At 52.1% G+C, this 17941-nt stretch overlaps 2 protein-coding genes across 4 annotated transcripts; both read right to left on the reverse strand.

The window, feature by feature from the left end:
* Positions 1–669: 669 nt before the first annotated feature.
* LIME1 (Lck interacting transmembrane adaptor 1) lies at positions 670–1905 on the reverse strand. The gene is made up of 5 exons (XM_006873379.1): positions 1808–1905; positions 1623–1680; positions 1459–1546; positions 969–1336; positions 670–873 (listed from the first exon to the last, which is right to left on the reverse strand). The coding sequence occupies exons 1-5, from the start codon at positions 1903–1905 to the stop codon at positions 670–672; spliced, it is 816 nt and encodes a 271-aa protein (XP_006873441.1).
* Positions 1906–3253: 1348 nt separating this feature from the next.
* Positions 3254–17219, reverse strand: ZGPAT (zinc finger, CCCH-type with G patch domain). Of its 3 annotated transcripts, none has more exons than XM_006873337.1 (6): positions 16615–17219; positions 5084–5217; positions 4685–4807; positions 4061–4183; positions 3505–3913; positions 3254–3392 (listed from the first exon to the last, which is right to left on the reverse strand). In XM_006873337.1, exons 1-6 carry the CDS (start codon positions 17217–17219, stop codon positions 3254–3256), a joined length of 1533 nt encoding a protein of 510 aa, XP_006873399.1. The 3 variants fall into 3 exon arrangements, with proteins under 3 accessions (XP_006873399.1, XP_006873398.1, XP_006873397.1); XM_006873336.1 differs by having other exon boundaries at positions 4652–4807; XM_006873335.1 differs by having other exon boundaries at positions 4061–4162; positions 4589–4807.
* Between the last annotated feature and the right edge of the window lie 722 nt (positions 17220–17941).

The raw sequence follows: 17941 nt of genomic DNA on the forward strand, positions 1-17941 counted from the left end.
GCCCGGCCCCGCCCCCACCCCCGCCCCGCGCCACTCCACTCCGCCCAGGCCGCTCCCGCGCTCAGGGAGGATGGGGCGGAGCGGGAGCGCAGGCCGTGACCGCCCCTGGCCCGGCTCCACCCTCGTCCCTCACGCCGGGCTGAGTCGCACGCTGCGTGGGAGAGGCCGCTTCCCCTAGAGGTGTGCCCGCGGAGTCATAGAGCCCCGGTAGGGCTGCGTCTCCTTGGCGGGCTTGCTGGACGCAGATTACTTTCCAAAGCACTGCCTGCCGCCCACTCTGACCGCAGGCAGTGCAACAGCGGGGCTTCTAGCGGAGTGCACGCCCAGGATCCAGATCCTCCGCAAAGCTCGTGGGGTCACTGCCTTGATTTTTCCCTCTCCTCTGCCTTCCAGCCTGGCCTGCCTGGGCATGATGACCTCAGGCGACAGCCACTTCTGCCCCCAGCCTCTGTTCCCGTGGCAGGGCACCAGCTTGGTGGCCCATCATCCTTCCAGGCAATCCGCTGATCTTCCCAGGTTTTCAGGAACTGCAGCTTTGAGGCACAGCGTTAGTTCTTAGAAATGAATTTATTCAAACTCAGGCCTCTACAGTCCACACCAAGTTCCCAAGCCTTCTCAGAGGCTGGGAGGGCAGGCGTGGCTGGTGCCCTGCATGTGTCCCCACCCCCGCTAACAGCCGGTTGGGAGACTCCGGGGCTCATGGCTCAGCTCCTGGATGCTCTCATACACATTTTCCTGGGGGTCATGGTCCAAACCAGGGCTCCTCTGCAGGTGGGCCTGTGAAGAGCCTGTACCCTTGGAATCCAGCTGCTCCGTGGTGGACCCTGCGTCCCTCTTTTTAGGCTTGTTGACCCTGGAGTACAGGCTGTCCACCTGGAGAGAGAAGCCCCCCAGAGTGAGTCAGCACCACTCATTGGTCAAAGATCCTCCCAGCTACCTTCCCCCACCCCCCTCCCCGCCCTGCCCACCTGGGTGACTGGGCTCAACTCAGTCTTTCTGTGATGTTCTTGGGGGCACTCGTCTGTCCCCTTGAGCTTCCGGACGCAGGCATACTCAGCCAACACAGGTCCCAGCCCAGGCATGGCCCAGCCACTGTGCAGCTGGGCCCCTGACCAGACCTCAGGACTGGCTGCCAGGCTGGCTCTGGGGAGCGCGGCCAGACCCACGTTAGAATAGGTGGTCTCCAGGCCAGAGGGGGCTGGAGCTGGGACAACAGGCAGGGGCCAGGGCGGCTCTTGGTGTGGAGAGGGTGGGGGCACTTCAGGCAGCCTGAGGGTGCCCCTGTACCCCTCCAGCCAGTGTGGTCGCAGGAGGTCCATGCTGGCAGGCCGAGGGGCTAGAGGTGGGGGTCAGGTCCAAGGTCACTCAGGGACAGCAGCATGACCCCCCAGCTGTTTGGGGCACCCCAGGCCCTAACCTGAATCCCAGTCCCACATTCTATGCCCGTGGCCCCCTCACCTCGGCTGCCTTGAGGACCCCTGTGTAGCTCATGCAGCCTAGTGTCCGACTTGCTGAGGGAGCAGAGGTGGGTCTGTCTCAATAGTGACTGGAAGGAAGCAAGGGAGACTGGTTGGTACCCGGCCCACTGCCCCAGTCCAGCGGGGGGACCACCTGACACTCACCGAGTTGGCCAACATCTCAGCCCCCTGCAGTCCTGCCTGCGGCCTCGACACCCGCTTCCTGGGGGTGAGGGGACCATCAGATCAGGGTGGCTGAGATGGGACTGTCATTAGCACCCCCTTCACACCCTGGCCCCATCCTTGGGCCTGCACCACTCCCCAGGGGAAACCGGCACAGATGGACGTACCTGTGGCAGGCTGTGCACAGTACCCACACCCCAAGGAGCAGCATGGAGCCAGCGAGGACCCAGAGGGCAGGAGGGGCTGAGGGCAGCTGTGGCCCCATCCCCACACCGACCTGCCTAGAATAGAGAGAGGACACTGGGGCCCGGGAGCTCTGCCTGACTGGCTGGCTCTGAGTGTGCGCTGACTCAGCGCACAGGAAGCTGCAGCCTGCGTCCTTCTCCCCAGGGGCCCCCCCGGCACCCCCAACCAGTCCTGGTGAGGGGGATGAGAGGACCTCAGAGGTGAGGGGTGGCAGCGGAGCATCTGCAGTGAGGAGGGACAGACACTTGTGGACTGCCTCAGTCCCACTGTGGTCACTGCAGCCCAAACCTGTGGCCTGGGGAAGGCCCTAAGTACACACCCTGGGCTTGCGGCTGGCAGCCTCAGGTGGCCAGGCCTGCTGATACCCAGGGAGCTGAGAGCCCACTCACTTGTCTGGCTCTTAGTTCTCCCTGTTTACCACCCCACTACACACGATGGTCCCCTTGCTGGGGTCCTAGGGCTGCTGAAGTTAGGTAATACACTCAGCACACAGCCCTGCTCTTAGACCAGCAGGGGAACAGAGGAAAGGGGAGACAAGAGAGGAAGTGAGGGGGGGAAGGGGGCAGGCCGAGTCTCTAGCTCACTCTCAAATCTCCCTGGTTGGCAGGACTCCAAGGGTGCTCCAGGCCCTGACCCGTCACCCCCCATGCAGCTCTTACCCAGCCTGGGCACTGTGGCGCCTTCTCAGCCTCTGGGCGGTTCCGGCAGCATGGGCGTGCCGAAGTTGTGCCCCCACCTCATTTCCTGCCATGTGTCTCTCAGTACCTCCCACCTAGCCACCGCCGCAGCCCGCCACCTGCCACAGCTGTACTCCCACCCCCAGTCTATATGTGACTCAGGAAGATACTGGCTGATGCTTATGGTTTGAAGGATGTGCGTCCCACCCTCCTCGCATGATGGTGTCCCCTGTGCGTGTGACAAGATCACCTGGCAAGAGGAAGCTAGGGCCCATGCTAGGCGACCCCAGCTACCATTAACAACCCCAGATGGCCACTACGGGGCCTAATCTCTCCCCGGCGCACCCAGCACTCCACCCTGTCTTAGGGCTCTCTGCAAGCGCAGGAGAGGGGCAGGTAGCCCCATCTGGAAAAGTGACGATGCCAGTCCTCCTGGCTTCCCCTAGACCCCTAGAGTCCAGTCCTCCCTCCCCTCAAAGATCCTACAGCAGCCAAGTCTCCACTGAGGGGTGTGTCATGGAGTTACTTTAATGTCCTGGCTCAAGACAATTTAAGACACCGGCAAATATGTCCAGAGGGGTCCCACCCCCTCCCATGGGCTCAGCTGGCCAGAGGAGGCACTGGGCCCAGCCCGGGGAACAGCCAGCCCCTCTTCAGGGTCCCTGGGTCCATCAGAGGCTGGAAGAAGAGCTAGAACTCAGACATCTTCTTGTGAGTGTCTGCCTTCCTCTGCTCCCGCTGCAGTCCTGCCTCCTGAGCCCGGAGCTGCCCCAGTTGCCGCTGGGCACCCACCAGCTTCTCTTGTAGCCGGGCTGCGGCCACGCTGTGCCTGTAGAGGGTCTGAGGTCAGTGTGGGCCACACTTGTCAAACCCAGGTGTCCCTAGCCCCACCGCAGTCAGCCAGACCCTCCTAGAATCAGCCCCGAGCCTGCACCGTGTACCTGCCAGCATTGCGGGCAATGGCCTCCTGGATGCTCCGGATGTCCCGTTGGGTGCGCCCGATCTGCTCTTCGGTCTGAACGAGCCGCAGGCTCAGAGCTCGCTTGGTGCTCTTGCTGGCATTGTAGGTTTCCTTGCCACCCCTCAGCCCTGTGGGGCCTGCCCCCCCCTCCAGAGCCCCAGAAGCCTGAGTCTGGAGTTTCTCGTTTAGGAAGTCAAACACGTTCCGAGGGGGTGGGCGGCCTGCAGGCACCGTCCCCTTTCCCGGGCCCTTGGGGGGCCTGTGGGTGCCCGCCTTGCCGCCCCTCATTCTCCTCTGGAGGGCCTTCGCACACTGGTCCAGAGATTTCCCTCTTGGCAACACCACTGTTTGGATGGGTTCCACCCGGCCCTGTGCATTTCGGCCTAGACCTGGGGAGACATAGGTGCCGGCTGTGCTGGTTCCCCCAAGGACAATGTACCCACCCTTCCCGGGCCCCTCCAGGATAGCACACACAGACAGACACAAATCCCTCAGCCCACTAAGGCCCCCCACGTCTCCCAGGACAGCGCACTCACCCCTGCCAGGCTCATAGCCCATCTTGGCAAGGAGCCTGGAGCCGATACCACGCGTGTGCACTTCCCAGCCTGCGAAGGCGGCGCTGCTTGGCCCGTCCTCTGCTGCGGGCCCGGAGTCCAGGACTGTGGGAACAGAGGTAGTGCCACGTCGGTCGCATGCAGCCTGAACCCACAGGTCTGCGTAGGTTCACATGACAGCAGTACCCTCACTGTGGTCCCCTAGTTGCCCCTTCGCTCTGCAGGCTCCTCTTGATCTTCATTAACACTAGGCCTGCTGACAGATACCAGCCAGGTTTCTACTCCCAGACCCCACCTCCTCTACAAGCTCCGCCCCATCACCATGGAAACAAGGCTTCAGGCGCTACCAACTCCAGTTTCCTAGCTGGCTGGAGTGTGGGATCTGGGGGCGAGGGAGGTAGAGGTCACACTTCTGCCCCCCACCCCCACCCGCGCCGCCAAGTCGGCTCCCAAGGGCCAGTCCTGCTGCTCTTGGTGGGCTTTGGCCCCCAGAGGTCCTCATCCCTCAACTCAACTGAGATCCTGCGCTGAGCACAAGACTGACGGACCCAGCGGCTCTTCCCCTCCCCACACCTCTAGCATAGCTGCAGTCATCCGGGTCGCTGCTGTCAGAGTCCGAGGACTCAGTGGGTTCTTTACGCAGCGGCGGCAGCACGCTGTCCCCCTCGACCACCACCTCCTTCAGCAGCAGAGAGTCAAACTTGATGGTGTAGAAGCCACTGTCCACATCTGGAACGGCCCAGAGCAAGCCCAGGTCAGCGGCCCCAACAGGGGCAGGGGTGGAGGGGTGGCGGGGTGGGGGTGGGTACCACTATTCTGAGCCCTGCCCTTGACGACAGGACCCCCCTCCTGTTCACCTAGGACCTCAGAGCCGGGTTGCAAAGCCCCATGCTAGGAAGGCGGTAGGGGCCACGTGACAGGGAGCACCAGTGAGTCCGGGAAAACCCCCAAGAGCAGAGGGAATGGTAGCCCAGGAAGGAGACAGGGGCACAGTGGCCACCTCACCAGTGATCCGTGCTGAGTACCACAGGCCATCCTGGTGCTTGGCCAGACATGCAGAGCCCGCCTGCAGGGAGCTGAGGTCCGGGTCCTGGAAGGGCCGAAGTTCATCCATAGCTACCACCTGACCGTGGGAGAACCTGCAGAGGGGTGTGTGTGTGTGCACAAGTGTACATACACACACATACACCACATAAACACACTGGACTGCTAATCACAAGGTTGGCAGTTCAAACCCGCCAGCTGCTCCATGGAAACTCCATATAAGACCGCTATGCAGGAACACACAACATAGTTATGCATGACATGCATACACAGAAAGGCCAATAGACCCACATTGTCAGTAAGTGCAACTCAGTGACCATGTTTCTGAACTGCCAACTAAGCAGTCCGGTGCTTATCTTACAGCCCACACCAGGACTTCATATACACACATATGCAAATACACACACACACACACAAAATATACATATGTATACATATATACAAACACAGACATAACCATACATGTACATTTTGTTGTTAAGTGCTGTTGAGTTGGTTTATGTGTATGTACACAGAGACGTGGGCATACATACACATGAAATACATACACATGAAGAGAGAATATAAATATGTATAAACAAACATGTATGCAGATAGACACAAATTATAGACACACACCACGCATACTCACACACACACACATCCACACACGTGTACACATGATCACATAATATCCTTACACGTGCACCCATGCCCACACAAGTACACACTTACATACACATGCCTGCAGACACACGTCTACATGTCAATGTTATGTTCAGACACACACCTTTATGCATATAACTTAATCACACATGTACACATACACCCACACACACATACTCACAAACATGCACACGCACATAGCCATACATATGTAACACATACTCTCACAATAAACACATGTACATGCATAGCCACACACACAACCACATGTATGTGTACATAGTCACAGGTGTGCATAAATGGAAACACATGCAAACATACAAGACACAGAGACATATGCATGTACAATACAGCTGCACATGTATGCACCGACACACATGTATACCAACAGATGTATACATATACACATATCCACACACGTATCTACTCACACACACAGAGTACATGTATACTCACACTGACATATACATGTGTACACATATACTCACACTTGCACACATATACTCACAGACATGCACACATATATTCACACCTGAACATACACACGCACACATATACTCATGCATACACACGTACAGACACACAGAGACATATATACATATACCCACACAGATACACACATGCACGCACATGGACACATACAATTACACGTACATATACTCCCATACACACAAACGGACACACACAGGCATGTGCACACACATTCTCAGATACATATACCCACACACGTACATATACACAAACATACGTACACATATATTACTACAGATATGCATGTACACAATACACATGAGCACATACTCACACAGACATACATATAATTACACAGATACACACATGGACACATACAATCACACATACCCACATATACTCACACAGAGACATGCATGCACACGTATACTCACAGAGACATACACACATGTACACACTCATGCAGAGACATGCACGTGCATACTCTTATGCACACACACCCATTCTATAAGACACACACACACACACACACACAAATATAACCACAGACACATACATACACTCACATTACATGCATACGCACATTTATACACACACACGCACATACACACACACACACACACTGACACTTTCTTGTCAAGGTGGCCTTGGCTACTTGCAACAGATGCTCTGTGCTGACTCCCAGAGCTCTGGGCTGGAATAACAATTTGGCAGGTGACCTCCCACTTGCCCGCACCCAACTTGAACCTCCAGTTACTAGCTGCTAACCAAGTGCATGTATGTGTGTGCGCACATGCATGATGTGCATGTGAATGCAGTAATGTGACTGAGCCCACCCCAAAGTGAAGCGTAGACGCTGGTTATAATAGTGGCATCTTGATGTTTAGATGTTAGTGAATCAGAAAATTACAACCAGAACTGAGAGCGTGCAGAACTCCACACTGTAGAGGGTTCTGGGAGTCTTGGTACGGCGCTGTAGGATCAGCACTGGACTGCTAACCACAAAGCCTGTGGTTCAAACCCAGCAGCTACTCCTCGGAAACCCTGCACAGGGTCACTGTGAGTCAGAACCAACTCGATGGCACTTAACAACACCAACCTAGGGTTTCTGAAGCTGCAAAGCTTTACAGAAGCAGACAGTTGATCTTATTTCCATGGAGTGGTTGGTGGGTTGGAACTGCTGATCTTATTAGAAGTTGCTCTTGTTATTTAGAAGTCCAGCGCTTATTCTACAGTGAGTGCCACCAGGGGTCCTTAATACTACTACTGTTGTTGTTGTTAAGTGCTGTCGAGTTGGTTCCAACCCATAGAGACTCTGTATAGGGTTTCCAAGGAGCAGCTGGTGAGCTTGAACCACTGACCTTATAGTTCAAACCAATCTTGCAGTCCAGCGCGCATTAATCTGCAGTGCCACACCAGGGCTCCATTACTACCTATGTTGGTGTTGTGAAGTGCCGTTGAGTCGATTCCGACCCATAGCGACCCTGTATAGGGCTTTCAAGGACCAGCTGGTGAGCTTGAACCTCTGCCCTACAGTTCAAACGGCTCTGCAGTCTGACGCCTGAACCCACAGCGCCTCCCCGGGGCTTCACTACGACTGGTAGGAATAGTCCAAACCGGCAGGGAAAGTACAGGCCAGCAGTTCCCAGCAGCATAGGTGCAAAAATCCCAACATACTACTAGCAAATCAGGTCCAACCATGTTAGGAATTCAAGCCGGTTGGTGTTAAGTGCCGCCAAGGTGATTCCGACTCATATAACCCTGCACAGGTACAACATTCAAAATCAATTCATGGAATCCATCCCGTCAACACACTAAAGAGATGAAAATCACATGATCAGATCAACATTCAAAATCAATTCATGGAATCCATCCCACCAACGCACTAAAGATGAAAATCACATGATCAGATCAATAGAGGCAGAAAATGCACTTGACAAAATCTACCACTGATTCATGAATTAAAACCCAAACAAAATCTCAGTAAGTTAAGTACAGAAGAGAACTTCCTCCACTGGACAAAGAAAATCTACCAAAAACCCCAGAGCTCACATCATACTTATGGAGAGAAATTTACATCAAGATTAGGGACAAGGTAAAGATGTTTTCTCTCGGCAATTCTATTCAACACTGTACTCGTTAGTGTAATTACTCAAAACAATTAAATAAAAGATAGAATCTAGAATGAAAAAATAAATGGTCTTTGTTCACAGATGATAGGATCATCTATATAGAAAATGCAAAAGAATTAACAACAACTAAAACCTCTTCTGGAATGAATTCGTTTGCAGGACACAGGCTAACATGCAAAAGTCCATTGCTTTCCTATATACCAGCAGTGAACAGTTGGATTATAAATTATACATACAACAACATTTACTTTATTACAAAGAAAAGAAAAGGAATGATATGCTTACTGTGGTGCATCTGGTACTTTACAGAAACTGTTGGGAGAGATTTCCCTCTAAGCCCCTAGAGAGCTGGGTCCTTTTGTCCAGGTTGATTGACAGCTCTTGGGTATACAGTAAACAATTTGTGGTTTGATGTTTTGTCTGGTCCTAGGCACCTTGCAGGAACTGGTCCATAGTCTATGCAAATGAAATCCCTAGGTTGTTAAGTGTCATCGAGAGTCATTTCCAACTCATAATGACCCTGTGTAGGGTTTCTAAGACTGTAAATCTTTGCTGCAGCGGAAAGCCTTATCTTTCTCCCACAGAGTGGCTGGTCAGCTTGAACTGCTGCCCTTGTGGTTCACAGTCCAGTGCTTATCCCACAAAGCCACTGTGTACCCTGAAATAGCTAGATGATGCAAATAAAGTTACTATATAGTCTAGTATGCAAAGAAAACGTGTGGCCTACTGAGGGGAGCTGGTAATTCATGGCCCTGGTGGAGGGCCATGCCTTGAAACAGATGAGGAATGATTGGCAGACAGAACAAAGGAAGAAAGAAGGAAAAGAGGCAAGAAGACAGAAGCAGCAGAGAGGGGTGAGGTGAGGGACCCTCAAGTGAGCTGTAACTGGTTAGGAAAGGAAGGGTCCAGAAGGGCTCTCACAGCAAGCAGCTGGCCGCAACGGCAGAAACCTGTTGCTAGCATGTGGCTAGGAGAGCGCACAGCGGCTGCAGTAGCCATGGGCTGTGCCAGTTAGCAATGGAGAGGCTGCCCGCAGGACAGCTGGAGGCCCAGAGGAGGCCTGCTTACCTGTAATGGCCTAAGGAGCTGAGAGAGCTTGCCTCCACCTTGAGGGAGTCTTCTGGACTCTGCCTGTGTGTTTCCCGACCCTGACTTGTATGCAAGCCTGTTGATTCTGATAGTGAGCTGTACCCTGCTACTCCCTTAACAAAACACCTAACTGTGAGTTCTGTGTGGCCACTGTAACTAATGATTGAACCCAGCAGAAAAGCAGAGAGTGTCATGGGAGGGATGGCTGGTGTCAGAACTGGTCAACAGGGTGGACCTCCTACTTGATGCAATCTGCTTTGGACCAATCTTGATTTTCATACTCCCCTCTGATGTTAGACAGGTAAAATCAAACAAAATATGTACAAGATTTAATGAGGATAACTATGAAACTCTCATCGAAGAACTCAAAGGTATAAATGAAAGGAGATAGAGTTCACGTTCATGGACAAACCAAAAACGACACTTGCTGGCATGTCCGACCCTTAGCGCCACCGTAGGGCAGGGCAGAACTTTCCCATGAGGTTTCCAAGGCTGTAAATCTTTAGGGAAGCATACCGCCACATATTTCGCCTGCAATTGTTTTTTTTTAAGCAGGCAACTGCTTAACCATTACATCACCAGGACAGGACTCAATATTGTTAAGATGCCAGTTCTTCCCAACTTAGATATACAGAGTCAATCCAGTCTCATTCAAACTCCCAGCAATTTACTCTATGGATATTGATAAACGGATCCTAAAGTGTATATAGAAAAGTCAACGAGCCAGAATAGTCAACACAGCACCAAAGGAGAACGGACTGGGAGGTTTGAAATCCCCTGACTTCAAGACTTACGATAGCCATCAAGACAGTGTGGTACTGACAAAGGAACAAAATAAGATCAGTGGGACAGAACAGAGCCCAGAAATAGATCCACATAAATATAGTTCATTGATCCCTGGCAAAGACGCAAACGAGGGGGCATGGAAGAAGGACATTCATTTTCTTCAACAGCAGTGCTGGGAAGCATCATTGTTGTTGTTAAGTACCATTGAGCCGGTTCCAACCCATAGTGACCCTGTATAGGGTTTCCAAGGATTGGCTGGTGAGCTTCAATCACTGACCTTGCAGTTCAGCGCATGAACCCCAGTACCACACCAGGACTCCAGGGAAGCAGCATTAGGGAACCGGTAGCTAAAGCCCCAAACCCAAACAAACAAAATAAGGCAGCCCCACCTGGTGTGGGGCTGTGGGCTAATGCACCAGATGCAAAGCGGTTTGAAATGCAAGGCCGGCAGTTCAAGCTCACCAGGTGCTCCTCAGAAACCCTATACAGGGTCGCTATGGGTCGGCACCAACTCAATGGCACTTCAGGACAACAGTGCCCCAAACCCAAACAAACACAAAGAAAATAAGTCCCATGCCCCAAATCAAAACAAAACAAAAACCACTGACCTTTCACAAAAAATCAACTCAAAATGGATCGTACACTTCAACGTAAAATGAAAACACCTGTTGATTAACAGACAAGAAAATTTAGGCAGTCTTGAATTTGGTGATGAGTTTGTATATAATAACACAAAGAGCACAATCCATGAAAGAAAGAAAAAAATCGCTAAATTGGATTCAGTCAAGTAAAAAAAAATAGTGTTTTACAAGAGACACTGTTAGTTAAGAGAATGAAGAGACTAAAAAGTCGGACTACGGTTTTGCCAAAACATGTACCTGAAGACAAACAGGACTGATACCCAGTGTTGGACATTCTACTTGGGTGAGTGATGACTGGGACTTTCAGTGCTCATAAGCACTCATCTAATGAGCAACTATTGGTCTCTCTTCATCAGAAGGAAAGAAAGTGATGAAAACTGAAGATGCTTGGAAACAATCAGTCATCACCCTGAGACCAGAGCTGGGTACCAACTGCTCTGAAAAGGACCATGTTAGAAAGTCTTGGATAGAGTGAGTGAACGTGTGGAACAAAACTCAAAATCATAAAAAAGACCAGCTTACTGGTACTGGGCAGATAGAGACTAGGGCCCCAGGTCACCCCCCATGGCTCAAGTTTTGATCAAGCAGTAGATAATTATATGGGGGGGGACGACACTACTAGTGAGGTACACATACCACAGAATGCGCAACATTCGAGATCAAACAGGCAGACTGCAAAGGACAAAATTCAGAAGGGTTGGAAAAGAAGGGGGAGTGTAAAAGAAGAAGCACACGTAATATGACACTGAATGGACCGCAATCACTCGGATTTGTTGAATGTAAAACTCATGACCTGCTCTGTAACCTTTCATCAATTCACAGTAAGAAGCTAAAAAAACAAACAAAACATGACTGATAAAGGACTTGTACCCAAATTATACACTGGCCTATTAAAACCTCAATAACAAAACAAAACAAAAAAACAATGAAAAAATAAGCAAAATATCTGGAGGCCTCCCCAAAGAAGACATTCAGATGGCAAGTAAACATGAAAAGATGCAGCATTGCTATGTTGCCCTTGTTAGGTACCACCAAATTCATTCCAACTCCTAGAGAGCCACGCACAGCGGAAGGAAACTCGGCCTGCCTGGTCCTGGCCCCCGCTCGAGATTACTGTTGAAGTCCACTGTTGGAGCTACTGTGTCAGTCCACCTTGTTGAGGCTCTGCCCTTTTTCGCAGATCCTCTACTTAACCAAGCATGAGGACGTCCAGGGACCGGTCCCTCCTGATAACAAGTCCAATGTTAGGGGAAGTCTTGACTTCTAAGGAGCACTGTGGCTGTACTTCTTTCAAGTTCATCCTTCTAGCAGTCCATGGTTCAAAGGCATCAGCTCTTCCTTGTCCTCCTCATGCATTACTCAGCTCCCCCAAGCCCGTGAGGCAACTGAGAATGGTACAGCTTGGGTGTGGCACACCTTCGACCTCAAAGTCACATCTTTGCATTTTAACACTTTCACAAGGTTATCTGCAGCAGATCCGGCCAATACCTATCAGCTAGTGTGGCACTGGAGGATAAATACTGGACTGCGAGATTTGTCTGAACCACAAGTCAGTAGTTCAAACCCACCATCACTCCTCAGAACCCCAATACAGGGTCGCTATGAGTCGGAACCAACTTGACAACAACAAATGCTCACTGGGTCGTTGGATTTCTGACTGCTGCAGATCCAAGTAAAAGGAAATCCTTGACAACTGCAATCTTTTCTCCAATGATCATAATGGTGCCCACTGGTCCAGTTGAGAGGATTTTTGTTCCTTTATGTTGAGGCATAATCCATACTAAAAGCTGTAGTCTTTGATCTTCATCAATATATGCTTCAAGTCCTCTTCATTGGCAGCAAGTATCTATCATTAGCCAATTGTAAAGTAAAGCAAATTATACCATGACACACGCTTTGTTGTTAAATGCTGTCTGTCAACTTGGTTCCGGCTAATAGTGTCCATGTACGGGGCTTCCCAGGAGTGGCTGGTGGGTTTGAATCGCTATCTTACAGTTAGTAGCCCAGTGCTTATCCAACAGTGCCATACCTAGACTCCACACACCTATTGTTTACCGTTGTTAAGTGCCATCAAGTTGGTTCTGACTCATAGGGACCCTGTATAAGGTTTCCAAGGATCAGCTGGTAGGTTTGAACCACCGACCTTGTGGTTCACAGTTCAGTGCTGATCCTATAGTACCACCCAGGAGTCCACACACCTATTAGAAAAGAAAATATCCCAAACACTGGCAAAAGCAAATGCCGGTGAGGGAGAGAAGAAATTAGAAGTCTCATTTGCTGCCGTAAGATCCATAAACTTGCACGGTTTATACAACGGAGATAAAAACTTACATCTACACCAAGTCCTGCACATGACACTTTCTAGCATCTCTTCAGAACTGAATAGATAATGGATAAATAAACAGACTGTGATACAGCTATACAAATACGGTGGGGTCTTCAGTAATAAAAAAAAATGAGCTATTACATCACAAAAAGACATGGAGGGCCTCTGCTGCTACGTGACCGGAAGTTAGTGTGAACAGGCTGTATGCTACAGGAGGAGCGGAACGTGCAGGGCAGTGAAACTGTTCAGCATGATACTGTCCTGCTGGACCCCAACGCATACAATTGTAACAAGTCAACCCTGAAGCAAATGGTGGACTTTAATTAACAATGTATCAATGTTAGTCCATCAACTGTAACAAGTGATCTCAGACAGCATTGTACCCATACTGGGTGGAAAGAAGGAAATGCAGGTGTAGGCCACACAGGTTTGGGTGAAACACCAGAGTCCTCAGTTTGCACTGGATATGGCAATAGGCACTCACGAGAGACTTTCTCCATAACAACACAGGTATGTGTATGTGTACATGCATGTGTGTCTGTGCATAGGGAAACATCCACATAGCTGTCTCCTGAAAAGACCTGGACACAGTGACCAACTGCTGCCCACAGTGTGTGTCTTTGGACACTGACCCATTAAAAGGAACCAGGGTCTCGAAGAGAGCTGGTAGAGTTCAGGCCTGGGGTGAAGGAGGAGTAGGTAAGAGGGGAACCCTATGACTACACAGTAAGGATGCCTCCGAAGACCACAGGTCAAGTGGAAGGGAGCTTCAATGGTACTCAACTGCAATGGGGTGAAACCCCGAAAACAGGTTTACATCCCAGCGTTCATCAAGAGATGAATATTTTTAAAGCAAATGCACTTTCTCGGGATATCAGGAAACCAACTCACCCTGGAAGATAAGTGCACTAAATGAAAACAAAACACAACAAAACCTGAACCTTTACTAGGCCTTTCTGCTAAACCTCTACCATTGGCTAGGTGTCTCTTCATAAAAAGCCAACGGATAGGATTATCATATCCGCATCCTGAGCCTCAGTGACTACCAACTTCACAAAGGAGAACAGCCAAGTCCTGCCAGGAAGGGCACCAGGTCTGCAGGCCCCTGGTCTCAGAGGGTGGCTGGCACTGGGGGGTACAGCTGTGCATGTCCAGTGTCCAGTCCTTCCACAGAGAACAGTGAGAGTCAGACACGATTAGATCACAGTGTTTACAACTGGATTTGGGTGACAAGCCACCCAAATCACTATGGAGGGGATGTTAGGAAAGTGGGGATTGTGGGGATTTGGGGGCACAGAGTGGAGACTACCAAGGAGTTCACTCTGACCATTTGCTATGTTTCCTGTACCTGGCTGTATTTTATAATAACAAATGAAAACAACTCAGCTATATGCCTGGTGGTGTCCCATGCCGCCAAGTCGGTTCTGATGCATAGAGACCCTGTATAGGGTTTCTGAGAAGTGGCTGGTGGGCTTGAACCACCAACCTTGTGGTTCCAACTGACCTGGCAGTCCAGTGCTTATCAAACAGTCACACCAATGCTTAAGACATGCCAATTCCTTGCACACCCTCTCGTCTCCATGAGATTTAAGTAGGGAGAGACTGACTTACAATAAACATGATAAACTCCTCAACCTCACTACTCACTGAGGAAACCCAAGTTAAATCAAGACACCACCTTACAGTCACAAATTCCAAAGTCCGGTAATACCTAGGGAAGCCCACACAGAGGACCCAGAACACGCATGGTTTTTTGACCAAGTCTCCATTCAAGAGAAATTCTTACCGCGCAAAAGGAGATAGGAATACCAACTGACAGGGAAGGAGTCTTCACATCAAGCGTCAATCCTATCCCCTCTGTATACAGGGTAGACAGGGATGGGAAACTTAAGACACTGGCTACCTCTAAGCCATTTGAACTGCAAGGTCGGCGGGGCAAGCTCACCAGCTGCTCCTTAGAAACCCTACACAGGGTTGCTATGGGTTGGAATCGACTTAACAGCACTTCACAACAACAACCTAAAATAAGGGGCTGATAGAGGCACGAAGTGACTGGTTTACAAGTTTTCAGGATGGACTTTAGTTAACGGTTTAAGAGTATGGAGGGGAGGATAGAGTCCCCACTGAATAGTTTTCATCTTGTCTAGATGGGTCTGGTGAAAAGAGATGGGGATCAGATTCTTATGATTCAGTAGTGAGCAATTGTTATCATGACTAATTGTGACTATCACACTTGTAAAGGTAAAAGTTTTATAACAAAAAGGGGGGAGTAGTTAATCTTACAGTCCAGAAACAGAGGACCCTAGGACCATCAAGGGAGAAGAACATGAGCAGAATGTGCGACCCTATCCAGAGAAGCAGCGACACCAGAGATGGAGGCAGAGCTGGGGACATGGAGAGAGGGAGCAGCTGAGGACTCTGGACTCAGGGAAGGAGAAAGACTGTGGAATGTGCCCTATGGTTGTTTAACTGATTATATATATTCCTGAGTGCTTTTGTGTACATCCTCCCTCCAAAAAAGAAAGAAAAACAATGGGAATGGAAGCAAATACTGTTGAGTGATGATGCATGGAGGAGATTGTAATCATTGCAATGAAACTATGAGTGTAAAGCCGATGTTCTCCCATGGAAACTAGCAGTTAGTTCACAATTAAAAACTTTTTAAAATAAAGAAGGTAAGAAATAGTTTGTTCGTAACAGATCAAAACAGAAAGTCATCTCAGTGGAATGAACCCCCTGCCCTGCCCCCAGTAATCCCTGCTACCAGTCTTAAAACCCTCCTGGGAGGTTACCACACAAGAGGTGGGGGCGGGGGGGGTTGCAGGAAGCAGAGGTACACTGTTTGCAGGTGTCCTCGCAGCTGCAGCACATCGTGTCCAACATTGAGGACAAGATGCGTGCCCCCATGGTGGTGGAGTCGGTTGTTATGAGGGAGGCCCCGCCATCATTCACTGCTGCCTGCCGGCTCATTGTAACATCCTCCTGCCCTGCCTTGTCCTCCACCTGCTGACCGTGCAGATAATAAAGCACCCAACCTTTCAGTCCTTCAAACACATGAGTGAAGAGAATACTCCTGGGAAACAACATGGTCTGGGGAGAACGAAGAGCATGGGCAGAACACTGACAAGTGACAGGCTCAGCGGGCAGCCACACCCAAGCCTCACTAGCTTGCCGTTTTCCATGAGACAAGTCAGTTGTACAAGGTCTCATTCTAGAGAACACAACCGATGATGGGCTGGGGACCCAGACTTTTCAGGCAACGCGCTCTAGTCCTTGACTCCCCCGGAAGCCTATGTCTAAGCAAGGACCCTGCTGGGGGCACCCACCAGCCCACAGTGCTCTCTCCTGGTCAGGCCGCCTGCCCCCACCCCTGCTGCTGGGCTCCAGAGCCCAGGGCTTTACCTGCAGCTCTCCTTGAAGCGGCATTTCCCCTCCAGGAAGAACGGGCACGGTTTCAAGGACTTGTGGGTAGGGTAGAGGTACAGCACCCGGACAGCAGCCGAGCCGTCCTCCGTCTGTTCGGTGCCCACAATCATGGCATTGTGGTACTCCAGGGTGCCCCACGCACTGTAGTAGGGAGCGTTCACCTTTGTCCCACTCAACTCTTCCTCCTCGTCCTCCTGGTCATGGTCATGGTCACCCCCCTCTTCCCCCTCCTGCAGGGGCTTGCTGGGCTCAGGTCCCGTCTCTCCTTTAGAAACAGTCTCCGATTCTGCCCCTGGGGAGGCTGGTGGTAGCTCCACTACCTCTGCCACAGCCCTCTGGAAGGCCAGGTACTCAGTATCCTCCTGGGCAGGGCGGCCTTGGTCCAGTGTGGCCAGCAGCTTGCTCTTGCGCACGGACACCAGGCTGGCCTCGGTGAGACCGATCAGCTCCTTCAGGTCCCCCTGCAGCTGGCGAAGGTCGGCCTGTTCCGAGGCGTCCAGGCCGGCGCCCAGGGCCAGCTCTACCTGCTGCAGCTGCACACGGTAGGTCTGCAGGGCCGTCTCCAGGCTCTCCTCGTCCATCCTGGGGACCCGGGGCGCGGAGATGGGCCTCTGCGTCTTCAGAGCGGAGGCTGCGGGAGCCGGAGCTGCAATGAGAGGCCGGTGAGTCCCCGGGAAGGCGGCAGCAGACGGCGCAGCGGCCTCACCACGTCCCCAGACAGCCCCCGGGGGCGCGCCGGAACTGGCCCCTTCCAAAGGCGCCCAGCCTCAGCGCGCCCACCCCGCCTCCTTGGGACCGCGCGTCGGGCTTGCCGGGGCTCTCGGGGTGCTGTCTGAGCTCGGCGATCGCCGGTAGCTGGCCGAGAAGTTCGCACGGCCTCGCTGGAGCCCGTCCCAACGCCCCTTGGGCCGCCCTGGCACCACCTCTCACCTCAGGCCCGGGCCCCGTCCCCTCCGCCCGCGGTTCCCGCATCGCCCCGCGCGGTTACCGGGTCGCCAACATAGAGTGCCACAGAACACACGGGCTAGAGCGGCCCGGCCGCCTTCTCACCGCCGCCACTTCCTCCCGAGCGCTAACGCCGGAAGTGCGCGGCGCGCGGGGGCCGCCGGGAGCGGGCCTAGACCAGGCCGTCCCAGCAGGCGCCGCGCGGGGTCAGGTGTCGGTCGGCGGTGCCCGAGGCCCGGCGGACAGGTAGGCCTCGCGAACGGTGGCCTTCCCGCCGGCGTGAGCGCCTGAGACGGAGGCTGCAGAGGGGCCGTGCGGGCGACGAGGCCTTGGGGACCGGTAGCCTCCGCCGCGAACC

This window comes from Chrysochloris asiatica, unplaced genomic scaffold (assembly GCF_000296735.1).
Source record: "Chrysochloris asiatica unplaced genomic scaffold, ChrAsi1.0 scaffold00238, whole genome shotgun sequence".
In the NCBI taxonomy this organism is placed as follows: Eukaryota; Metazoa; Chordata; class Mammalia; order Afrosoricida; family Chrysochloridae; genus Chrysochloris; species Chrysochloris asiatica.

What these genes read in the sequence shown, in the direction of transcription:
- LIME1 (XM_006873379.1), bottom strand. Translation starts at nt 1,905, where the DNA reads ATGGGGCCACAGCTGCCCTCAGCCCCTCCTGCCCTCTGGGTCCTCGCT. An exon ending in CTGTGCACAGCCTGCCACAG is followed by an intron (nt 1,681 to 1,807) that starts GTACGTCCATCT and finishes CCTCACCCCCAG; the next exon opens with GAAGCGGGTGTCGAGGCCGC. An exon ending in AGTTGAGCCCAGTCACCCAG is followed by an intron (nt 874 to 968) that starts GTGGGCAGGGCG and finishes TTCTCTCTCCAG; the next exon opens with GTGGACAGCCTGTACTCCAG.
- ZGPAT (XM_006873335.1), bottom strand. Translation starts at nt 17,219, where the DNA reads ATGGACGAGGAGAGCCTGGAGACGGCCCTGCAGACCTACCGTGTGCAG. An exon ending in GTACTCAGCACGGATCACTG is followed by an intron (nt 4,808 to 5,083) that starts GTGAGGTGGCCA and finishes GGGCCGTTCCAG; the next exon opens with ATGTGGACAGTGGCTTCTAC. An exon ending in GGGCTATGAGCCTGGCAGGG is followed by an intron (nt 3,914 to 4,060) that starts GTGAGTGCGCTG and finishes ATGTCTCCCCAG; the next exon opens with GTCTAGGCCGAAATGCACAG.